The 22,713-nt window shown below is 50.7% G+C and overlaps 1 protein-coding gene across 1 annotated transcript in view; it reads left to right on the top strand.

Moving 5' to 3' along the window:
- LOC147213388 (forkhead box protein N3-like) overlaps positions 1 to 22,713 on the top strand; it is a 69,045-nt gene that overhangs the window by 12,612 nt on the left and 33,720 nt on the right. Inside the window, exon 2 of the mRNA XM_086142979.1 lies at positions 21,570 to 22,169. Coding sequence (XP_085999105.1) covers positions 21,588 to 22,169 — 582 coding nt within the window. The 5' untranslated portion in view covers positions 21,570 to 21,587. The remainder of the gene's footprint in view (positions 1 to 21,569; positions 22,170 to 22,713) is intronic.

The following is a 22,713-nucleotide window of genomic DNA, read 5'->3' as shown; positions in this document are numbered from 1 at the left end:
ACTGAAGGGCCCGTAAATTATTGAAAAGATGAGCTTCAAAAATCCGGCTGTCCTTGTTTTTGTCCAACAGGTTGTTTCCGTCTCTGGAGATTTCGGTCTCTTTGGTGCAGAGCCCGCCAGCAGAGAGCAACTCCGATGGCACGTCGATCATCTTGGCTCAGATTACGTGTAATCCGGCAGACGGGGAACCCGTCGTTGTTTCAGACTGGAATAAAGTGTTCTCTCCCGCGAAGCCCGTCCGACTTTGTTCCCATGAAGGGATTTTCGAGGGGATGTATTATTTTGGGTGGGATTTTAAGAGAAAACTGGGAGTAGCTAGCTACACGTTACTAGAAAAATCGTCACGCGGCGGTGCTTGTTTTGCGCCGCGGTCCTTCCAATGGCTGTGTTTGCTTGTTGGCAGTGGAAAGTGATTACCTCTGTGTTGACGATCCCCGCATTTTTCCAGCGGCGGTGACAGAACCCGAGAGGATCATCTCCCAAACACCCGTCCCGCACCATCCACCCTTCGCCATTTGAAAACTTTTCATCCTAAATGCAACAGTTGCTTTCGCGTCACGTCGCGCCGGTGAACAGACGGTTTGTGACTGCGGCGCTTGAGGATGAAGCTGCTAGCGTTTCCGCCTCACAGCAAGAAGGTCCCCGGTTTGATTTCGATCGTCTTCGTGTTCTCCTCGTCTGTGCGTGGGTTTCTTCTGGGTTCTCCGGTTTAAAACACGCCGTGGGGTCACTGGAGAAAAGGCCAGCGAGCCTGTATGGCCTAGTGACAGTTACAATGACCAAAAGACAGGAGGTAGAGCTGGAGGTCGCAGAGATGAAGAGGTTGAGGTTCTCTTTGGGAGCGACCAGGATGGATAGGATCAGGAATGAGTCCATCAGAGGGCCAGCACATGTTAGATGTTTTGGAGAAGAGAAGGTCAGAGAAACTAGACTGAAGTGGCTGAGACATGTACAGAGGAGGGATAGTGAATATATTGGTAGACGGATGCTGGAATCAGAGTTCTAGAAGAAGACCAAAGTGAGGATTTTTTGACATAGTGAGAAAGGACATGAAGTTAGTTGGTGTGAGAGAGGAGGATACAGAGAATAGGGTTAGATGGAGAAAGTTGATTCGCTGTGGTGACCCCTGAAGGGAAAAGCCCAAAGGAAAAAAAGAATTTGTCACTTGGGTGCAGGACATGTATGACCGAGACAAGGTGACATGAACAGGAGGAGGATGCGGAGAATAGGGTTAGATGAAAGAAAGTCCAAAGGAGAAGAAGAAGATGAAGCAGGGTCACCTGAGACCCTCAATCGCTCAGACATGTGAATGAATTATAGAAAGGATGTGCGTTTCTATATGACGTGATGAGAGGGTGAATGATTCCGAGTCTCTATATGACCTGAATAGTTGTACGTCTCTACCTGTGGCCCAGTGATCGACCGGCGACCGGTCCAGGATGAACCCGCCTCTCGCCCAATGACAGCCGGGATAGGCTCCAGCACCTCCGCGACCCCGAGTGTCGGATAAGCAATACAGATAACGAATGAATAAATCTAAATTCAAATCAGGCAACTATTTAGTTGCAATGTCTTAAGTTACTTGGAAATCAGTGCCATCATTTGCTCTGTAACTACAAGTTCTTCCCATGACTCTTCTTCCTGAACTGCAACCTAAACTATGACTCGTTTCTCGGTAATCCCCGGCCGAGCCGACCCTCACGCACGCACGATCGGTCACGCTCAAATGTCGAGATCGCTTCTTTAGTCCGTGTCTGTAGTGTCACAGCAGACGTGGGGGGGGGGAAGCCACCGGCCAACCCGAGATTGATACGCTAGTTTCTACTAGCTTGGATGCAGTACAACTGCTGACAGCTTTGTGACTGACGGGCTTTTTTTTTTTTTAGATTGCTGGGCATTTTAGGAAAAGACAAAAACAAAACTTTCCCACCCTTCCCTCGAAGCTGCGAAGTAACAGGCCTGAACTCTTCGGTGCAGATGTTTACGACGGCCAGTTAGGAAGCGGCGGGCGGCGGCGTTCGTCAGAGGCAGGTGCAAAAACAATAAGCATCTCTGGACGTATCCGTCATATCTACATCCATATCTGATCGGGGACACAAAGGCAACCGTGGCGAAAAATCGCATTTGCGGTTCGTTTGTTGCTAGGCAACTTTTTTCACAATACCCCTGTGACCTTCCGACCCTGCCAAGTCTGGTGTTACTGTTCCTGTTTCACACTTGCATGTGTGTGCGTGCGTGCGTGCGCGCGTGTGTGTGTGTGTGTGTGTGTGTGCTTGTGTGTGTGTGTGTGTGTGTGCGTGTGTTATCTGAGATGATGGTGAGACTGCTGCATAGCAACTGAGAACAGCTGTGATTACACTGTGGTTGGGACAAGTGTGTGTGTGTGCAGATTTGACTGTGTGTGTGTGTGTGTGTGTGTGTGTGTGTGTTTACGTCTGTGTGAGGCGGCTATTGCCGTTCCATGCATGAAAAAGGAGAAAAAAAAATAATATGGCACTGTCATTCCCACAGCATGATAACAGTGCATAGTCAATCAGTGCCCACCGCACCTCCACACACACACACACACACACACACACACGCACACACTTAAGCACACTTCTCAGATCGCAGTCATTTTCCCAAAGATCCATTCATGTAAAATACTATTATTCAAACCTCCCCCCTTCCTTAACCAATAGTCTTATTCATCTCAGTCTTGACTGCTAAAGCAAATCCTCCCACCTCTTCTCTCCAGGAAAAAAAAAAAAAAAAAAAAAAAGAGGAAGCCCACGTGCATGCACTTCCGTGCACACGCGTGCATTTTTTTTTCCCTGCACTCCGCCGTAAGAGGAGCGTCCTTGACCCGTCCGACCCGGGGCGCTCCCACCGAGCCGCCCCCTCGTCAAACACCTGAGGCGGGCCGTCTCTCGCCGCCCCGGCCAATCAGGAGCGCGGCGGATAATGACATCATTTAGCGAGGGGGATCTTTCGGGGCCGGCCCCTCGAGGTGATTCGTCGGGGAGAGCGAGTGCTCTTATTGTTATGATGATTAAGTGGTATATGAAGAGCTATCAGAGGAGAGCCCCTTAATGAAAGTGGAGCACAGAAAGCAGAAGCAGGGCCGTAAAGAGCGATGGAGGGGGGAGCCGGAGGTACGAGGACGGGGGGGGGGAGGAAAAGAGGGTGAGGTAAAGCGAAAAAAAAAAAAAAAAGGAGGGAGCATGAGGCTGAATATTCAGCAGCGGTGTCCAGACTTGCTGACTCCGAGCGTTCATGCTCTGAATGAAGCATGAGAGGCCGACAGCTCGCAGGAAGCCGCTGTGAAATATGGCAGGAGTGGCCGGGGGAGGGGAGGCGGAAGGAGGGCGCTCGCTCGCGCGTCGGTGAATGAAAACAAAAGTGGACGGCTTTATTGACTCTTACGTGTTTATCCGAGCAGGAATGCAATGGCAGCCGGCGAGTGTGTGTGTGTGTGTGTGTGTGTGAGGGCTGGAGTTTCCTCCGTCGCTTGATGAAAGAGCAGAACGCCCTGCCTCGGAGGAAAATTCCATCCTCGGCGGCTCCCGGACTCTTGTAAGCCATCCATCTGAGGTGTCCGACGCCTCCTTTTATTTTATGAATAAGCGCAGCCCCCTTTTCTCATCGTCTCCGTTGAACGTTCCCCCCCTCGGCGGCCTTCGTCTGACTACTTGTTGATTTTTCATCGGTCGGCTCCGGCCAGAAAGGCGACAGCGGCGGAATCGCTCCGATCTGATTGCGAAAAATGGCGTCGGAACGAGGGCCGAAACGATCCCTCAAGTAACTAGAGACTTATTCGTTTGTTTGTTATCTTTACAGCTTATCCTGCGCTCAGGGTCACGGGGCGGCGGGAACCCAAACCAGAAACGTGTCTGTAGAAATTCTCAGTCATCCGGGACATGGCGAATTTGTTTCGAAAATCTTCTCCGGGCTACTGCGCTTGAATTTCTTCGCCCGAACTTCTTCAGATCTGGAGAATCCTCTCGAGTGACGGGCGAAACGTCTTCAAGTGAAGAAATTCAAGTCCGGTTGCCAAGATTTCGACACGAACGTATAGAAACAGACCACCGTTCACTCACTCACGTTGGATTCATTCTCCCTCTCACATAAAGAGACACGCAACTTCTTCTTCTTCTTCTTCTTCTTCTTCTTCTTCTTTCGGCTTTTCCCTTCAGGGGTCGCCACAGTGAATCAACTTTCTCCATCTAACCCTATTCTCTGTATCCTCTTCTCTCACACCAACTAACTTCATGTCACTTGTATTTGCAAGTGTATTTGCAGTCCCTATGTCCTCTATTGTAAGTCGCTTTGGATAAAAGCGTCTGCCAAATGTAATGTAATGTAATGTCCTTTCGCACTATGTCCAGAAATCTTAACTTTGGTCTTCCTATAGAGACACGCAACTATTCCCCGTTATTCACAAATCTGCGAAATTGAGTTCTGCTGTTTAGCGCTTCCCTAAATTACCCAGACGGGTGAATGAGTGAATGGTTAAGTGACCTTTGAATGACAGAGGGAATTGTTGTGTTTCTATCTGATGAACGAATGGTTGTATGTCTCGATATGATGTTCGGATGATCCTCTGTGGGTTCTCCACAAAAACATGCAGGCGCGTCTGTGGAGACGATGTTTGAACGAGAGCTTGAATGGTTGACACCGGAAATAGGCTCCAACCCCCACGCGACCCTGAGCGCAGGATAAACGGTATCACCGATGGTTGACTGTCCGATTAATCGTCTATCGATTAATCGACAGATTCCTCGATTGATTAATCAATCGATAGCTAGTCAGGAAGCCCTCTGATCACTTCCTATGACCGCGTCATCAACGTTCAAGGGACGCTTTGCGGGATTCTGTTCGGAGGTTCAGTCACTTGGAGGAGTTGGTGAGCGTCGGGTTGAGGGAGTCCGGAACCACTCCATCCACGGATGTTCAGTGCCAAATCTCCTTCTACGGACGGCGATGTGAATCCCCACGTAGTTCGCCTACGTCCCATCTCCGTCCCCGAAGCCGACCATCTCGCTCTCGCTTTCAGTCCGAGGTTCGGACGTTCTTTCAAAAAAGCAACCGTCATTTGAAGTCCGAATTCCCCGGAGAGCCGCGAAACCCTTTGCCGGGTTTGTTTTGTCTCTAAATAAAAAAAAAAGCAACAACTTTGTGTTCAATCGGTGACAGTTTGTTACCAGTGATGTAATTTTAAGTAATTTTCCTTTTTTTTTTTAATGTTGAAAGGAGCTTTTGGTGTTACAAAACAGCTTTAAGATGTAGGTCGCGAAAACAGGAAGGAGAAAACTCAACGTGTAGCAGATCTTTTCGCAGGAGTATGTGATCATCTGGCGCTCTGTAGCTTCCCCCCCCCCCCCCCCATCCTCCACACACACACACACACACACACACACACACACACACACACACCCTTCATCCACAGAGTTGTGTTTTGGCACAGCGAGCCTCCTTTTCCCTGGGAGCTGGAAATGCATTTCAGCCCCGATCATTTTCTTAATGGCCGCCGCGCCGATGACTCGATATCTCACTTGGAGTTTTATTCAAACGTCAACGCGTCGGCGGCTCTCCGCTCGACACGTGTTTCACCGACAGATGAGGCCGGGAAAAACCAAAAGACTTCATCCGTTTGTTCCTTTTCCAGCGCGTTCCTGCTCGCTTTCCGACAGAACTGAGAATTTCTTTTATTCATTCTCGCATCCCGCATACCGTTCGGCCGCAGCCAATCCCGGCTTAACCTTACGGAGACAAGCAACCGTTCGCCCGCTCATTCGCACCTTAGGGGAATTCGGTCGACCCGTCGCATTGTCTTTCACGATCGCGCCGGGGAACCTTGATGCCGGCGTCGAACAATCTTTCGGTATCGTCATGAATGCTGGCAACGGCTGGCAACTTTGGCTCCCCGCTAATCCTGTTAAATGTCATTACGGCTTTAACCAAAGAAGAAGAACAACAAACGGCTTTTCATTTCAGAAGGAAAAGGGTGCGACGTGATGCACTTACCAAACATGTGCAAGCTCCCCCGTTAGCCGGCTGCGTTAGCGTCACGGTTCATCCGCGGGAATCGGGAGGTTTCTCCGCTGCGCTCCCTGAACGTGAGACGGCCTCTCCCGGTTTAGGCTAAATAGCGCGGCGGCGCGTCTCCGTCCAACAGATGGATCTGTCTAAGTTTATCCAACAAACCCTAATCAGAGGCGTTCGCTCGGCGTGAGGCAGATGGAGGTGTCAGACGCCGCTCCGGCGTGATGGGATGTCGGGCGCGAGCGAGCGAAGAGGCTTTTAAAGAACGGGCACCAAACACGACGCTCGGCGATTACTTCACGAGACGACGCAGAAAACGAGAAAACAAGCGGTCGTTTGGCTTCTTGGAAGAGTCAGAGCTACACATATCAGTCGAAACCGAGCCCCCGTGCTAACGTGGGTCCGGCGGGACGCGTCGTTCTCCGCGTTGAAACGGACCGTTTCTCCAGAGCGTCCGATCAATGGCCGACCGCGAGCGCTCTCATTTGAATTCCTCAGGACGGCGTGCCCACGCGAGCCGGAGCCACGTCTTTCCCTTGAGTTACGCATCCAATCGCGGCGCCATCATCCCTCATATCTAATTCAGTTGGCAGGGCCTGTCAACCGGCATACGCTGAAGACGGGGGTGACTTTGAAATGCTGTTAATGACCGTAGGATATAAGTACCCTCTGTCTTTGACGCCCACTCGGTACTTCTTTCTCTCTTGTCCACTCCCGTCGTTTTTTTGCACTCTCGGTCTCACGCGGCCTTATTCCTCCGATCCGGTTTATTAGACAATAAAAGGGCGCGTGAGCGGAGTTGCGTTTTTTTTTTTTTTTCCCGCCAGATGAAGGGAAAGCGGTCGTGGGCAGGCGCGGAAGCAAAGTCGTCGAGGGTTAATGCGAAGATGAGTTTTCCGTCCAAATGTTATTTAACCTCGGCTCCAGAGATGAAAACTCTCTCCTGCCACTGGAGGCGAGCCAATAGGCGGCTTCCAGCCAAACAGACATAAAAGTCTCGGGAAAGAAAACACACATTGCCCAATAGGAAAACACCACCACTAAATAGCGCTTTACGTTTCTCACAGGCCGAACTTGAAGATCCAATCAACAGGGTTCATCGCCAAATCAAAACCTCGACTTAACAAATGAACGGTAGCTCATTAAATCAGCCCCCCCCCCTAAAAAAAAACAAAAAAAAAAACTTTCGCAGTGAGAGCTTTCAGCTTTGAATAATATTTGCAGCCGGTTCCACGAAGAGGGAGCAGAGTACCTAGAGGGCGATTCGCCGCTGACCTCGGGTATCGATGATAAATACAAATTGCGGAACTGCAAACAGAAAGTGATCCCGGCTTCTTCCCCCTTTTTTTTCCCACCATTTTAAATATCTTTAAAGAGTTACTAAAACGATAAAAAAGGAGAAGGTGTTTTGTGGGTTTAGACATCGAGGATGTGACTTATCGATATGTGGTAGCCCAGTGGCCAGAAAAGAGGTTCTCGCTTGCGCCTCGCAGCTGGAACACAGCTTGGGTTACCTTCTCCGGTCTCCTCCAACATGCAGTGGACTAATTGGAGACCCTAAATTGAGGGTGAACGCCCAATAACAAGTACTTCCTCTTGTAGTGCTATAAATGCTCACGTATGCTCACATTACGTACTTAAAGTACCTACATCTGTTCAAACGTCACCAAGAGGGCAGGGCAGAGTTCGGAGTTCACTTCCGAGACCCTGTCAAACATTGGCGACGGGGTAGAGCTTAGGGGTCAAACTCTGGCCCGCGGGCCAAATTTAGCCCGCACTGTTATTATATCTGGTCCGCAAAGCCATGCCAAATGAACCCGTCGGGATAGTCTACAGTGCAAGCACTGCTAATTCTACGAATCTCAGAATTTTCTGCTGGTGTTTTGGCACACAAATCACAACAGAACCCATAAAGGCCCTCTCCTCTCCTCAGTCATAGCGACCTTATGCTAATACTGGCACCCTGCTACTTAGGCTGAAAATTTGCATTTGTGCAATATTAAGTATAGTATTAAGCTATGCTTGTTCCATATTGCTTGTACCATTAAGCAAAACTTGTTTGGGTCCTTATGAAAAGCTTCATTGTTATATCTGGAGGAAGATTTTTTTCATTTAATATCATATATGATGTATGATAATACGCTGGCCCACTTTGTCCCAGTTTTGAATTTTGGCCCTCTGTGTATTTGGGTTTGACACCCCTGGTGTAGACGGTCTTTACGGCCATTTAATACGCGGCAGCGAGGAGGACTTCTCCTCCCTGGTTATACCCAAGCCATCTTGGCTTCTCTGTTCCCTTTGCTGGTTGCAATTGAGCTCGCCGCGAAACGCTGCCCTCCACACGACTTCCGATTGGCGACGTATCCCTGAAAAAAGACTTAAACAGGCAGTGAACGCAGAGCACACATTTGCATTCTTAACTTCTTCCTCCTACTTGGGTTTTGTCTGGATTCTTGTTTCACCACTCCGAGCCAATCGGAGGCCCGATGTAGAAAAACAAATCTCCGTCTCTGGACAGTAGCAAATATCCATGGACAGCATGTATTTTTTTTGGGTGCAAAGCAAAAGAGTTGAGGTCCAATCTCGGGGGTTCACTGCACCGTAGCAGAAGGTGATGAAGCTCAGCAAAGGCGACGTATCGACCGATAAACAAATCAAGATAAATCCGCGTTGACTTGTCGTGCACACATGACACTTTTGAATTTTTTTAATCACCTTTAGCCGCCATCTTTCCGTGAAAAAACTCGAGGGGAGCTGCGGAAAGCATCTGCGTTTTCTCGAAAAGCGCACATTTCCCAGCGGCGGCGTGGCTCGGCTCGCCCCGGGAGCTCTGTCATGCATCGGGAGGCGGCGGGCGGCGGGCGCGTACTGGTGCCGGAGTGCTTTAAGATGTTTACACATTGTGGAACACTCCAGCTCCGAATCCAGCAGCACGGGGACGTGTCATGACCACCCATATGTGTGTACTATCAACTGGCAAAGAGGGGAAAAAAAAAAATGTCAGGCCTGTCAGTGTCAAATATGTCAAGCAAGAATGTGTCTCCGCGGCGACGTCGGGAGTCTCGGCGAGCGAGCGCTTCGCTTTTTCAACCGGCTCGTCCTTAATAACAGTTAAAAATCAAGTCAGCCTTTCACCTCGGGTCATGTTAGGTTTTAGTTTTACGGCGCCAAAACACAACGCAACTGTCCCATGGCACAGAAACTCAGCATTCTCACAGCACTTGGCGACGGTGGCAAGGAAACGCCGCCTTTTACAGGTGCAGAAACCTCCGATTGGTAGCTCAACCTGGGCGGCCTTCCGCCTCGACCGGGTTCGGGTCGGAAGCGAGGGAGAAGGACCGAGAAGATGTGAGGTTGCTATCGTTTGGACAAGACAGGAAGAGTTGGAGGAAGCGGAGGAAGCCTACAGCGGCACAATAAGGGGCTAGCCTAGCGCTAATAGCGCCTAAAAAGCTCGACATCTCATACAGATGTCGCTCTCCCGGTCTTAAAATGTACGAAAGATCACTGTTAAAACACCAAAGCCAGAATGAGAGATTGCATAGTTTTATGTGAATGAGAGGATGAACGGTTGTTTGAATCTTTATGACTTGAATTAATTAATCGTATGCGATGCGGGAATGACAGGGTGATTGGTTGTGTGTCTCTAGAAGGGAACCTCTGATTGGCTGGAGAGGGTGAACCAGTGACAGCTGGGATCGGCTCCATGGATGATGAATGAATGAGTGATTTCTACTGGAGTCTCGAATGCTCACGCTGTAAGTGCACTTACTTCTGCCGAAGCAGAAAAAACACGTTATTGATTTAGCAGCGACAGGCGACTGTCATACGAGTGGACACCAGACGAGGGTAATAGTTGATCCTTATCCCGAAGCGGACGGCGTTCATCGATGACAGCGGACAGTGTTTCATCCGTCAGCGGAGATTAATGGATGAAGATCTCAGGATGGAATACGCGCTCGGGCAGAAGGCGACGATAGAGCTGAGAGGCTGAAGGAAAGACCACAAATCCGGAGTCCACTGCTGGGCGGGTTGTTCGGTCCAGACGCTCACGCTTCGGTCTAGATTTGGGTTCGTAAACATCCCGGAGTTTGTTTTTGTCAGCGGAAAAGCACATTTCCGGAGCGGCATAAGGTTCCGCTACGCAGTGTTGATATCAGCCCGTGGGGGGGGGGGGGGGGTGATAGCATCGGAGGCGGTCCGCGGAGAAAACCGCCGAGCGCTATCACACAACTTCGTCCTTCACCCGTTTGCGCAGCCGATCAAACGAATCCCCGATTTTTCAATTCCGCGATCAATACGAAAAGGGCGGCGAGTTTTAGGCCGCGCCGCCGATTGATTCCGGCCCGTTCCCGGCCAATTTTTTGGAAAAAGCCCCGCGGAGCGGACGGCGTCGGAGGGCGGACCTTTGGAACCGGACGGGCTCTTCCAGCGGCCGTTGCCATGGTTTTGGTGTCGTCGTGACAAAGTGTCGGCCAGTGGCCGCGAGCCTGCGCTGCTGTTTGTTAAAGATAAGTGGGGGAAAAAAAAAAAAGCCAGAAGGGAAAGAAAAAGGGGGACACAGACAGACTCAGACACGGAGCCCCGCTTCATTTATTTTCCATCTGACCGCGGGACACGGAGAACCTCGCCGTCACGAGCGGAGGGGAACCCAGACGGAACCCGTTCCCCGCTTTCGTTCAGCGTTTTTCCAGACCCGTGTCATTCCCCGCCCACTAGCAAAGCTCTGATGCCTCTGCCCTTTGATATTGTATATTGTTCCTGCCCCCCTCCATCCCTCCATCCCTCCATCCCTCCATCCCTCCCCACCTCCTTCCTCTTTTTGCCTCCTCTTTCTCTCCTTTCCCTCAGTGTTGTAAAAGAGCAAAGAGTGCCAATAGGGACCTGCTCACTGTCAGAGAGAAAAGACAGGGAGGCCTTGGAGGGAATGTGGGAAGGACTGGGATGGTGAGTGTGGGCTGAAGGAGGAGTGACGTGTGTGTGTGTGTGTGTGTGGTGGCAACTTGTGTTGGTGTTTTCTACACCCTTAGCACCTGTGTCGTTGGCGTCAAAGGTTTATAGTCCGTCCGTTAGGTGATTTTGATTGTTTTTTTTGAGGTTTAACTCGGGATTGTAATTATAATTTATACTTGATTAATCCCTCTTGGGGAAATCCTTCTCTGCATTTAACCCGTCATGGATGAATCATGAGCAGTTGCTGCCGTCTTTCCGCGCCAGGGGAGCAGTTCCTTGCTCAACAACGCCGCGAAACAGGAATGTTGGGTTCCGAGGGCGATCGCTCTACTTCCTGTGCCGCGCCGCCCTTTATTATTGATAAGCAGATGATCTTGCCACATATTTGGAGAGTTAGCCGTCGTTGCTGAACAAAGGCCGCTGGTGTTAGCCTGGCGTGCGGGTAGCAGTGTGTTATGCTCGCCTTAAAATTAAAAAAAAATGCACGCTGGACCGCTGGTGTTAGCCCAGTGTACGCATAACACAGTGTGTTGTGCTTGCCTTAAAATGAAGAAAATGCACCCCAGGCCGCTGGTGTTAGCCTAGCCTACGCGTAGCACAGAGTGTGTTGTGCTCACCTTAAAATAAAAAAAATGCACGCTTGGCTGCTGGTTGTTCGTGTAGCACAGAGTGTGTTGTGCTCGCCTTAAAATTAAAAAAAATGCACGCTTGGCCGCTGGTGTTAGCCAAGCGTACAAAAGCACAGTGTGTTGTGCTCACCTTAAAATTGAAAAAAATGCACACTACGCTGCTAATGTTAGCCTAGCGTGCGCGTAGCACAGTGTTATGCTCACTTTAAAACTGAAAAAAATGCACACTACACTGCTGGTGTGAGCTTAGCAAGCGCGTAACACAGTGTTATGCTCGCCTTAAAATAAAAAAAAAATCCACGCTAGGCTGCTGGTGTTAGCCCAAAAAATAATTCCCTTAAATAATATCCCTTATGCTGGGCTGGAGGAGCCTATCCCAGCTGTGATTGGGCCGGAGGCGGGGTTCACCCCGGACAGGTAGAGACATACAACCACTCACTCACTTATTCATCATATCAAGACATAAAACTCCTCATCCTTTCATTTTCACCTTTTTGTCCTTTCGCCTTCACATTCGTATATTTTCCACAGATAGACACATTCCACCATTCACTCATTCATTCACAGGTCATATAGAGATATATTTCGGTTCCTCCATTCATTCACATGAGACATTCTTGGCGAGTCAGGGTCTCAATAAACCGTCTGCGTGTTTTTTGCAGTGTGGGAGGAAGAACGTGGGGACCCCAAACCGAAAGGCCCCCGGTGGGAATCCAACCAGGCATCTTGTCGCTGTGAGTCGGTAGCAGACGAATCGTAAACAAACCCGGTGTTCTTGCGGCGCACAGTCGGGTTCCTCTCCGACAGTAAACGCCCACTGTAGCCGTCCCGCTTTTAATTTTTTCCCATATCAACCGCTTATTAGTGAAAAGACGAAAAAGAGAGATTTGCCATCAGTGATAGACGAACGGGTCCAGGTCGGAAATGGACCCGGGCTCTGCTGGCGCGGCTCGTGAGCCGCCGGGCCCGGGAGCCCACCGGGGGGGAAGAAAACACTCATTTGGCTTCAGCCGGCTGACGGAGAGGAGGAGTGAGCAACCGAGTGCACGTGAGCGCGTCGGTACGATTGAATCCCGGTCCATGCTGTGTCCCTGGGTGTTTGTGACCCATGCACACACACACACACACACACACACTCGCTCACACGTGCACAGACTTCCTCAGGAACCTCCAGGCTGCACACACATAGGTCACCTTCAAGTGTTCACTTCCGCAATTGCTGTTTTTGTGTGTGTGTGTGTGTGTGTGTGTGTGTGTGTGTGTGCGCACGTGTCTGCGTGTGCATGCGCGCAGGCTCGTCAGATTCTGATTGTCCGCGAGGTTGAGCGCGGCTTCATGATCACTGGCTGCCGATGAATCACGCAGAACTTACTCAGTGTTTTCGCCCCGACGCCAAATCTACGTTTGCTCGGTTGGCTAGCCTACTTAGGAGGACATCCGTGCATGTGTGTGTGTGTGTGTGTGTGTGTGTGTGTGTGTGTGTATCCTAGCGTGCGCAAGCGAGCAGATTTGTACACGTGCAGGCGCGGCTTTGAATTATTCACCAGCGATATTTGATTTTCTCTCGCGCCGCATGCGTCTCCTGCAAGCTGTCGTTGTCCGAAGTGTATTTTCAGGCTGCATTTGCCGCGACCACGTTAAAATGAATTCCTTCTTGATATCATTTCCCAATTTTAAAGTCGCGGATTCTGAAACACGCCATGCTTTACGTCCTTATTATGCGCTCAGCTGGTTTGCCGACACACGTAGCAGAACGGTGTGTTTTGAAACACTTGAACTTTTGTTTTGGCGGTGCACGAGCCGCCCGTCGTCTCGGCCCGACGCGCATCCGATCCATCACTTCGGATATGAGAGCCGCGGCTAATTGCCATTTTCATTATCTATTAGCGTTTTCGTTTTTTTTTTTCTTCCCCGAGTAATTAGCTGAATTGAGCTTTGCAAATTAAAATCGGCGAACTAATGACGTTTTTTTAAACTTTAAAGTGTAAGTCGAGCTCAAAGCTCGTAAAGTCGCGCTCGGGTTTCGTCGAAAGGGATCGCCCACGAACTTCCTGTTTGTCCCGCACGTCGCCGTGGCGATTAAAACAGTACATCCACTGGAGGCCGGTGTTCACTTGTGAGTTCTGGGCTCCAGATGCTGCCTCCAGACGAAGTCCCTGCAGCGTTCATGTTCTTCATGGCAGGAAAATTAACCACGGGATACCGAACGGGTTGAAGTGTTTTTATTTTCCCTGTTTGGAAAACCCCAGCGAGTTAGCCAACTCTGTTTTTATTTTGGTCAAAATGTCTACGATCCCGTGCGAACCCTCGAAACCCACCAAGTGGCGTGGCAGGCCGGGAACGCTCGGGCCGCTTCGTCGGACCGTCTCTGGCAGGTTGCGTCCATTTTGTCGCGAGAAAACACTTGACTTGTTACCGCGACGGCGCTCATCGGGCTTCTCTTCGTCGTACAAGTTCAAGGTTGTTCTTGAAACGGAGGTCCGTTTGTCTCTTGACTTCCCACGACTTCCGGCGGAACTGCTCCATTTGTGATGCAACCGGGAGTTTTCCGAAAATGTACAGAATCACCCGGGGAATGAACGCGGAGGACGGACGGACGGACGGACGGCTCCGGAATTAACGTTGAGCGTAAATGAGCCTTAAGACCGTCGGAGTTTCCTTTTTGAGAGACTTGCGATCTGTCTTTTCCGAAGCGGAGCCGGCAAATCATCTGCCACGTATCAGGGTATTTTAAACGGCTTTAAAAAAAAAAAAAAAAAGAAAAAGAGCTCTTCTCCAGGAAAGAATATGTCTTAAATTCAGGTAATCAGATTATCGGTCTTACAGAACGGTAACCATGTTGTACATTAGCCGTCTAACAGGAAGGCTCAAATCCCCCTGTTCCATCTCCCGGGAATCATAAATAAAATAAACCTCTTTTTTTTTCTGGAGAAAGAAAAGAAAAAAAAACAAGTCAAACAAAAAAAAAAAAAGGAACATGTGTTCATTAATCAACTCATCCTCTCAACGTCGCACTAAAACCTCCTCAGCCACTGGTGGCTGTTTGCCTTGGCTCCTGTTTGGCTTCTGCCAGTGTTTGCTTTGCTCTTTAAACCAGCCGCTGTGTTTTCGTCCTCGCTCTGCACACACACACACACACACACACACACACACACACACACACACACACACACACACACACACTCACACACACACACGCCAAAAAGACAAGGTGGCGTGATTGTCCGTCTGTCTGTCGCTACAAATGACATGACAAAGGGTGTTAGCTTTTCCCGTCTTCTTCTTTGACCCGCTCCCTTCAGCGGTCGCCTCGGCCAATCGCGTCCCTCCATCTAACTCCACGCCATCCATACATCTCCTCGCCGGTCCTCCAACCTCAGCATCATTCCATCAAATATCAAATCCCTCCTCCGTCCACGTCCGAACCGTCTCGGTCGGACTTTCCGATCCCCATCCCCTCACCTCCGGTCCCTCCGGCTCGGGCAACCTGGCCGCCATCGCCGCCTTGTTATTATTCGCGAGCGCGCTCTCGTTCCCCCGCGCAACCTGTCGGGATAAAGGTTGTCTTTCCGTCATCAAACCCCCAGATTAGTTTTGCCTCGGGGGCGCCTGCCTCCGCTGCATCGCCGCGGCCCCGCCGGGTTCAGCTCGCCGGGGTAATAACTCCCACCTGCGACTCCGCGTCCCGTCGCCTCCCGACCCGTCCGTAACCCCGCCGTTCCCGCGTTTTTTTTTTTTTTCGACCCCATCTTTATTTGGGAACTCACCACGCCGTAATGGATTCCTCGGGCCGGAGCGGCGGAGGACGATCGCCGCCGCTGACAGCGCGTCGCCCGCGCACCTCGTTTATTTTATTTCTAATATTTCCACGCCGTCGCGGTTTCCAGGATGGGGTTGTAACTCGACGACTTGAGCTTGGGGTTTTTTTTTTCCGCTGAAAGTCAGTTTTGCTAATATAGCGGCGGCGGCGGCGGCGGCAGGCAGGCAGGCAGGCAGATGCGGGCTCCGGCTCGAGACGGCGAAATGAAGCGCATTACTGAGATGTTTCTTCTGGCTCTGGAATCAGAGGGGGGGGGAGGAGGATGCCGACTGGGAATGAAGATCTTCAGAGGATTACGTAAATGTGGCATGTGATTTAGACTAGTATCAGCCGGAGCATGAATGCGGTGTAAGATGATTACACTGTCAATTAGAAGACGTGAATTAGTGTGCGCCGTCTCCCGCTTTCCGAGGAGCCCGTTCACCTTCCCAGCTCCGAGTAAACACCGCTTTCCTCCGGCTGGGGGGTTCGAGAGGGTTGCGGGCCGGAGGTCGGTGATGATTCCCTTAAAAAAATCTCCTTTTTTTTGGACAAAAAAAACAAAACATGTATTCCCTTCTCCGGTCATCCTCACGTCTCATCATCAGCTGAGGGATTCTGCGCAAACCCGGGAAAGTTTTCTCCGTCAGATATCCTCTTCCTGGAGAGAAAGGTGACGCCCCTCGACTCCAGAAGGTTGTGAAGATGTTAAATAGTCAGTAACTTTCATTTATTCGTCATCTGTACATCGCACGCGCTCGGGTTTGTGGGAGTTTGGCGCTGGAGCCTATCTTGGCTGTCATTGGGCGAGAGGGAGAGGTCACGGGCCAATCACAGGGCCACATATAGAGGCAAACAACCATTCACTCACTCTCACACATATGGAGAAATACATTCATTCACTCTTTTATTCACGCGTCATTTATAGATATGCAGACGTTCACTCGTTCACGTCAAACAGCAAGATACAGCGTTCACTCAAGCATTCACACACACACAACGTTCACTCATTCATTCACACATCGGGGTGATTCATTGTCTCCTGTGGCGAGACCAGCGATGCTGTACGGCCTAGAAACACTTACAATGACGAAAAGACAGGAGGCAGAACTAGAGGTCGCAGTGATGAAGATGTTGAAGTTCTCTTTGGGAGTGACCAGGATGGATAGGATCAGGGATGAATCTCTCAGAGGAACAGCATGTTAGATGGTTTGGGGAGAAGGTCAGAGAAGCAAGATTGAGATGGTCGGGTTATGGACAAAGGAGGGAGAGTGAATATATTGGTAGACGGATGCTGGAATCAGAGTTCTAGAAGAAGACCAAAGAGAAGATTTCTCGACATGGTGAGAAAGGACATGAAGTTAGTTGGTGTGAGAGAGGAGGATACAGAGAATAGGGTTAGATGGAGAAGGTTGATTCACTGTGGTGACCCCTGAAGGGAAAAGCCCAAAGGAGAAGAAGAATTTGTCACTTGGGTGCAGGACATGTATGACCGAGACAAATTGATGACTGAGATGGTTTGGACATGAACTCTCCTCTGTTCATGTCCAAACCACGCTGAAGGTGGTGCTGCCAGCCAGGATGTCTCGAGGAAGACCAAAGAGAAGATATCTGGGCGTAGTGAGAGAGGAGAACGTCAATTCACCGTGGCGACCCCTGAAGGGAAAAGCCCAAAGGAGAAGAAGAAGTTGACCTCCACTGGAGTGCCCAGAGGAAACGACATGGAGGATCCACACAGAAAAGGGGGGGAGCGTCTCGCTGCGAGGGGGAAGCGCTGCCCCCCTGAGCCACCGCGCCGCCGAAGCCACACTCTGTTTTTCTTTTTGTCCACGGAATCCATATTCGCGACGGTGTAATGAAACTCTCGGCTGAGTGTAACGGGAACCACCGACTGTTGGAGAACGGCGTGTCAAACTGAGAAAGCCATTTATATTAATTGAACGGTGCCGTTTGAGGTCCACGTTATCGTGGAGAAAGTGCAAACAGAACTGGCGTGGGGCCAGGCTCGCGCGCACACACACACACACACACATATGCACACCTTACAGATTACCGCCACTGTGAGCTTCGTCGCCATGTGCGGGCACTCGACATGGAGGGCATACTTATAGACAAGCCAATCGGAGAGTGAATTTACAACACACACACACACACTTGCGTGTTTCAAATGCATGGGAAAGAAAACACACACACACACACACACACACAGACACACACGGCGCAGTGAGCCAAATGCGGACATGCCAAACAGAGATGAACACAAATCAAAACAAAGCTCGCAAACACAAAAGAGAACCCGAGAATGTAGAAGACAGGGAGAACGGCAAAGTCCCATCTGTCAAACAAATGCGAGGATGCCTTTTAGACACACACACACACACACACACACACACGTGCGCATATGCATAAACACGACACACGCAAACAAACACGCTCTCTCATCGCGTAGTCTGAACTTGAGCGATATCTGCCTTTGTCCTTTAGCAGCCGGTCCTGTGGGGGCTGCTGTAGGAGTTGCATGAAAGTTTGTTTAAAGCTGAGCAAGTGTGTTAAGCTTTATAAGAGCCCACGGGAGACTCGGTGGCACGCACACACACACACACACACACACACACACACAGAAACACACAAACATCAACTTATACACACTCAGGCACGAGGCTTGGGCGGCAGCTCACACTGGCCCTAACCAACTGTGAGGAGTTTGTTGTCATAGCAACAGTAAAATGAGATGACTTTACTGTCAGCCGTAATGTTTCATGGCCCCTCGCCGCTATGGCAACATAACAAGGAGGAGGAAGAGGAGAAGAGGATCATCTGAGCCATCTCTGCATTCCAGTGGACTCCTGCTAGGAACAATGTCACCGCGATGCCCTTACTTCCTGCCTGACACACACACACCGTGACGCGCCTGTCAAGCCCATGTGTAAATACACTCGGAGAAAGGAAGCACACACACACACACACACACGCACCTTGAAAAAGCCTGTCAGACACTCTTTTTTTTTTTTCCTTCTTTTTTTCCCTTCCCTTCGCCCAACGCTTTGATTGCGCGCTCACTATTTTCAGCTATTGTCACAGGAGCAATTTGAATTCATTACGCTCAATGTCAATATTGGTGCAACAATGCGCCGTCTCAGACAGGTACAGCTTGTTGAATGAACGTGCACGGCGTCAGAAGAAGAAGAAGGGGGGGGGGGCGGAGAGACGGCCGATCAAAGACGGCGGGGGTCCGTCAGGCGTCTCCCTTCGCAGCGGAGGGCGACTATAGGCTTGCCGACTGCGCGCGGAGCAACAGCGAAAGCGGCTATACCTCGCAATTCTATATTTAGCTCCGTCTTCCCGCCGCAGCCTATCAGCACTGTTAAGCAGAGTTATCAGCGCCGGTGGAAACCAGGAGGAGAAAGGTGGAGGAGCTGGAGACACGAGGAGGGAGCTGGGGGGCGGGGGGTGGGCATCGGATCAGGAGAGTGGCAGTTGTTTTCCTCTGTTGCCATGGTGACACGGCGGCCGGAGCCGCGGGAAACCGACAGTTGTCACGGCACAGCGGGTTGCCATGGGTGACAGCTGTCTGTCAATCACGCAGGAGCGAAAGGAGTGGGTCGGGGGGGCAGATTGGCAGATGATCACCTTGGATTAGAGAGCAATCGCGCCACACGGGGCCGGCCAGAGCATATCTGGACTTAATCCTCGTGCGCTAATGGTGCCACTGTGTGTGTGTGTGTGTGTGTGTGTGTGTGTGTGTGTGCAATTCCATACATGCAGTCGTGCAGCGTTTTTCAGCTTCGTCTGTGCCAGAATTAGTGTTTGCACGGAAATGTACCGCGTCCATGTTTGCCCATGAACATATGTGCATCCAGCCAAGTGTTTGTGTGTGTGTGTGTGTGTGTTCAGACTTTAACATGTTCACACATGGTGAAGCAGAGCAGGTTACATATTGATCCAGCCAGACAGCTCGGTCTCCCAGCTGTTTGCGCCGGAGGACAATCAAAGGCCAGTTTGCACGGCTTCTGATTTGCACGGGTTTGTTCCTCTTCAATTACCGCTCCTCCGCCGCCGGCTCGCCGACGAGCGCCGCCACGCTTTCATGTTTGCAGAAGAGCGGTCTGATTAGAAGAGGGCCGGCTTCGCCGCGCTCCCCTGATTCTTTTGCTTCGCGAAAAAACGTCCCCTCGGCGTGCGACCAAGCGGTCCCGCCTTGTTGCGTTCGCACGCCGCGGCCGCAAACATGTGGAAAAGGAGGTCGGAGAGGCGGAGCCGACGAACGTCCAATCGCGTGCTGCTTTCCGGGTGATCCAGGAAGTGATTCGGTCTCTTGTCTATCAGATGGCTAGTTGAGTGAAACGAAAACCGAAACCGAATGTAATGTTGAGTTTCTTCATCTGTTTCCTCCTCCCCCTTATGTTCTAGCCAAATATCAATATGCTAGTTTCCTAGCATGCTAACAGGGTATGTCTGCATGTGTCTCAAGATAAACTTTCCAATCTATCTACTAATTCTTGTTTTTATTTACTCCCATTTCCCAAGTAATGACTTTTATTCCAGATTTTACCGAAACTCTTAAGGTCTAAATCTTTTTTTTTTTTTTTTTTTTTTTTTTAGTCACATTGACTGAAATTTTTCTTGACCCGGGGTGGTGGTTCTCAATCCGGGGATGGAGACACATAGCCATTTGGTGTGCAGGTGTGTGTGTGTGTGTCTGTGTGTGTGTGTGTGTGTGTAGGGGGGTGGGGTAAGAAAGAAATACAGCTGGGGAAACGTCCAAACTCAGCAGGATTCCGTGCGGTCTGTTTTTTGTTTTGATCCGGCGCACAGTAGCCTGAAACTAGCGCCGCCGCAGTCGTTGTTAGCGTCGCCCGTCCTCGTGGTTATAAATATCAAAACTCAAATGTCAAAACTCAATTATAACTGCAGAGTACATTGAATAAGTCCTTTTTTTTTAAGCAAATCAGAAACGAAGAACAGGGTGTGACGCCCCCGGTGGGTTCCAGCTGTGGGCTTTAAACTTATTTTTCAAAGGATTCACCCGCGATTTGGGGATAAGCGACTCCTTTATTTCACGGGGGATTTAACCCCGCTTGTTTGTTTACGGCTGCTCGTAGCTGCTCCTCTGGCTGCTTTTCATTTCCTGTTTTGAAAGGCGCGTGGTGCCGTGCGTCTGTGTGCGCGAGTGACACGGCGCTTGTGAAATGCATTCCAGCCCCCCCAAAAAAACGTCAGAATCGGAAAACGGCCCCCTTGCAAAACGGTCCAAGGCGCCCGTCGGTCAGGTGACGTCGGTTGCGGCGGCCCGTATGGCGTCAAAACGCCAACCGGGGGGCGCTTTTGATGCAATCCCGATATATTCCTCGCACAGAAATCAGAATCACCGTTTTTGTGGTGAGGCACATGGGAAGCATAAAAATAAGAAGATTCAGTATCTATAAATAAAGTATATAAAATGTAAACAGATGGCTGTTCAGCTCTAAACAACGACACAGCGGGCGGATACCAATTACCAATTAGTGTCGTACAAGGCAACATTTCCTCGATGAGTCTAAATTCTTCACGTCTTCCTCCTGCCCTAAGGACCCCGGTTCGATTCCAAAAAAGGGACCTTTGTGTGGAGTTTGCATGTTTTCCCCCGTGTTTGCATGGGTTTCCTCCCTAAATCCAAAACCATGCAGTAGGTTAACAGGGAACAAATCGGGAAAAGTGGCCCAGACTCAGTGAGTGGTTGTCTGTGTGTAAATTTGTGGCCCTTCGATTGACCGGCAACCGGTCCAGGGTGAACCCGCCTCTGGGCCGGTGACAGCTGGTATGACTGCGGCATCCCTTGCAACCCTGAGTGCAGGATAAGCAGCAGAAGATGGACGCATGCATGGATGGATGGATGGATGGATGGATGGATGGATGGATGGATGGATGCATGGATGGATGGATGCATGGATGGATGGATGGATGGATGGATGCATGGATGGATGGATGGATGCATGGATGGATGGATGGATGGATGGATGCATGGATGGATGGATGCATGGATGGATGGATGGATGGATGGTCCTGTGCTTCCCTTAGATCCAACATGAATTGCGCCCGTTGTCCCGTTTGTCAGAAAAACTGGCGTCTGGGAACAAAATCCCCCAAATGTGACCTTGTCTGTTTTCCCCCCCCCCCCCCTGCAGGAGTGAGCCCTGGGCTGGATGGGACCCACCATGCCCCCCAGTAAGAAGGCCCAGAGCCCCAGTAGTGGAGCCAGCGCGTCGCAGGGCTTGAGCCCGCCCTACCGGCAAGGGGACGCGGCCACGGCGGCGTCGGAGGCCGAGGCGGCCGACCTCTCCCTCTCCCTGTCCGCCTCCTTCTCCAAGGCCGAGGACGAGGAGCTCACCAGCCTCTCGTGGCTCCACGAGAGCACCGACCTCCTCAACAGCTTCAGCCACTCCGGGCTACGTAGCGTCTCCCCCCTGCAGGACCCCGACGGCCAGCACCCCCGCTCGCCGTCCTCCTCGTCGCCGTCCCCGGACGACTCCCTCCTCGGCGACTCGCACTCGGCGTACGACCTGGCGGCGGGGGCCAACAGGAAACCGCCGTATTCCTTCAGCTGCTTAATCTTCATGGCCATCGAGGACGCGCCCAACAAGCGGCTGCCGGTGAAAGACATCTACGGCTGGATCCTGGAGCATTTCCCCTATTTCGCCAGCGCCCCCACCGGCTGGAAGAACTCGGTGCGCCACAATCTGTCGCTTAACAAGTGCTTCAAGAAGGTGGACAAAGACAGGAGCCAGGTAAGGATGTCCGCCGGCATCCGGAGAAATCTTGGATAATGATGTTGTCTACGTGCCGCCGCCGGCGTTTCAAAGCTCCTCAAGGGGAGAAAAGTCGGAAAGTTGGAAACATCTGATCTCCTCCTTCGCCTTCCTCGTCTGTTTTTTTTTTTTTTTTTTTTTTTTTTCCTTCCTCCATCTGAGTGAATCACGAATTTCCCTTTTCCGAGGCAGGAAACTTCGGATAATTGTCAGCGAGCGCTACATTTCACTTCGCTCCTCTTTGGAAGCTTGAAAAAGCTCAGATTTTCTTCCTGATCAATGAAACCGGACTTCTCCGACTTACCGGGTCGGGTTTTGAAAGCGGGTTCGGTTTCGTGCTTCCACCTCACAGCAAGAAGGCGGTTGGATTCCCACAGAGGTTCACCGGAGACCCGAAATTACCCAAACGTGTGAAAGAGAGAATGGATATTTATCTATCTGACCAATGCATGGCTGGATGTCACTATATGTGTGATATATTGTGCGTCACTCAGGCATACGATGTGTAAATGAGCCAATAATT

This window comes from Fistularia commersonii, chromosome 36 (assembly GCF_037954325.1).
Source record: "Fistularia commersonii isolate RoL2024-O1a breed Wild chromosome 36, RoL_Fcom_v1.0, whole genome shotgun sequence".
NCBI classification, from domain to species: Eukaryota; Metazoa; Chordata; class Actinopteri; order Syngnathiformes; family Fistulariidae; genus Fistularia; species Fistularia commersonii.
This window is presented reverse-complemented; position numbering and strand designations above follow the sequence as displayed.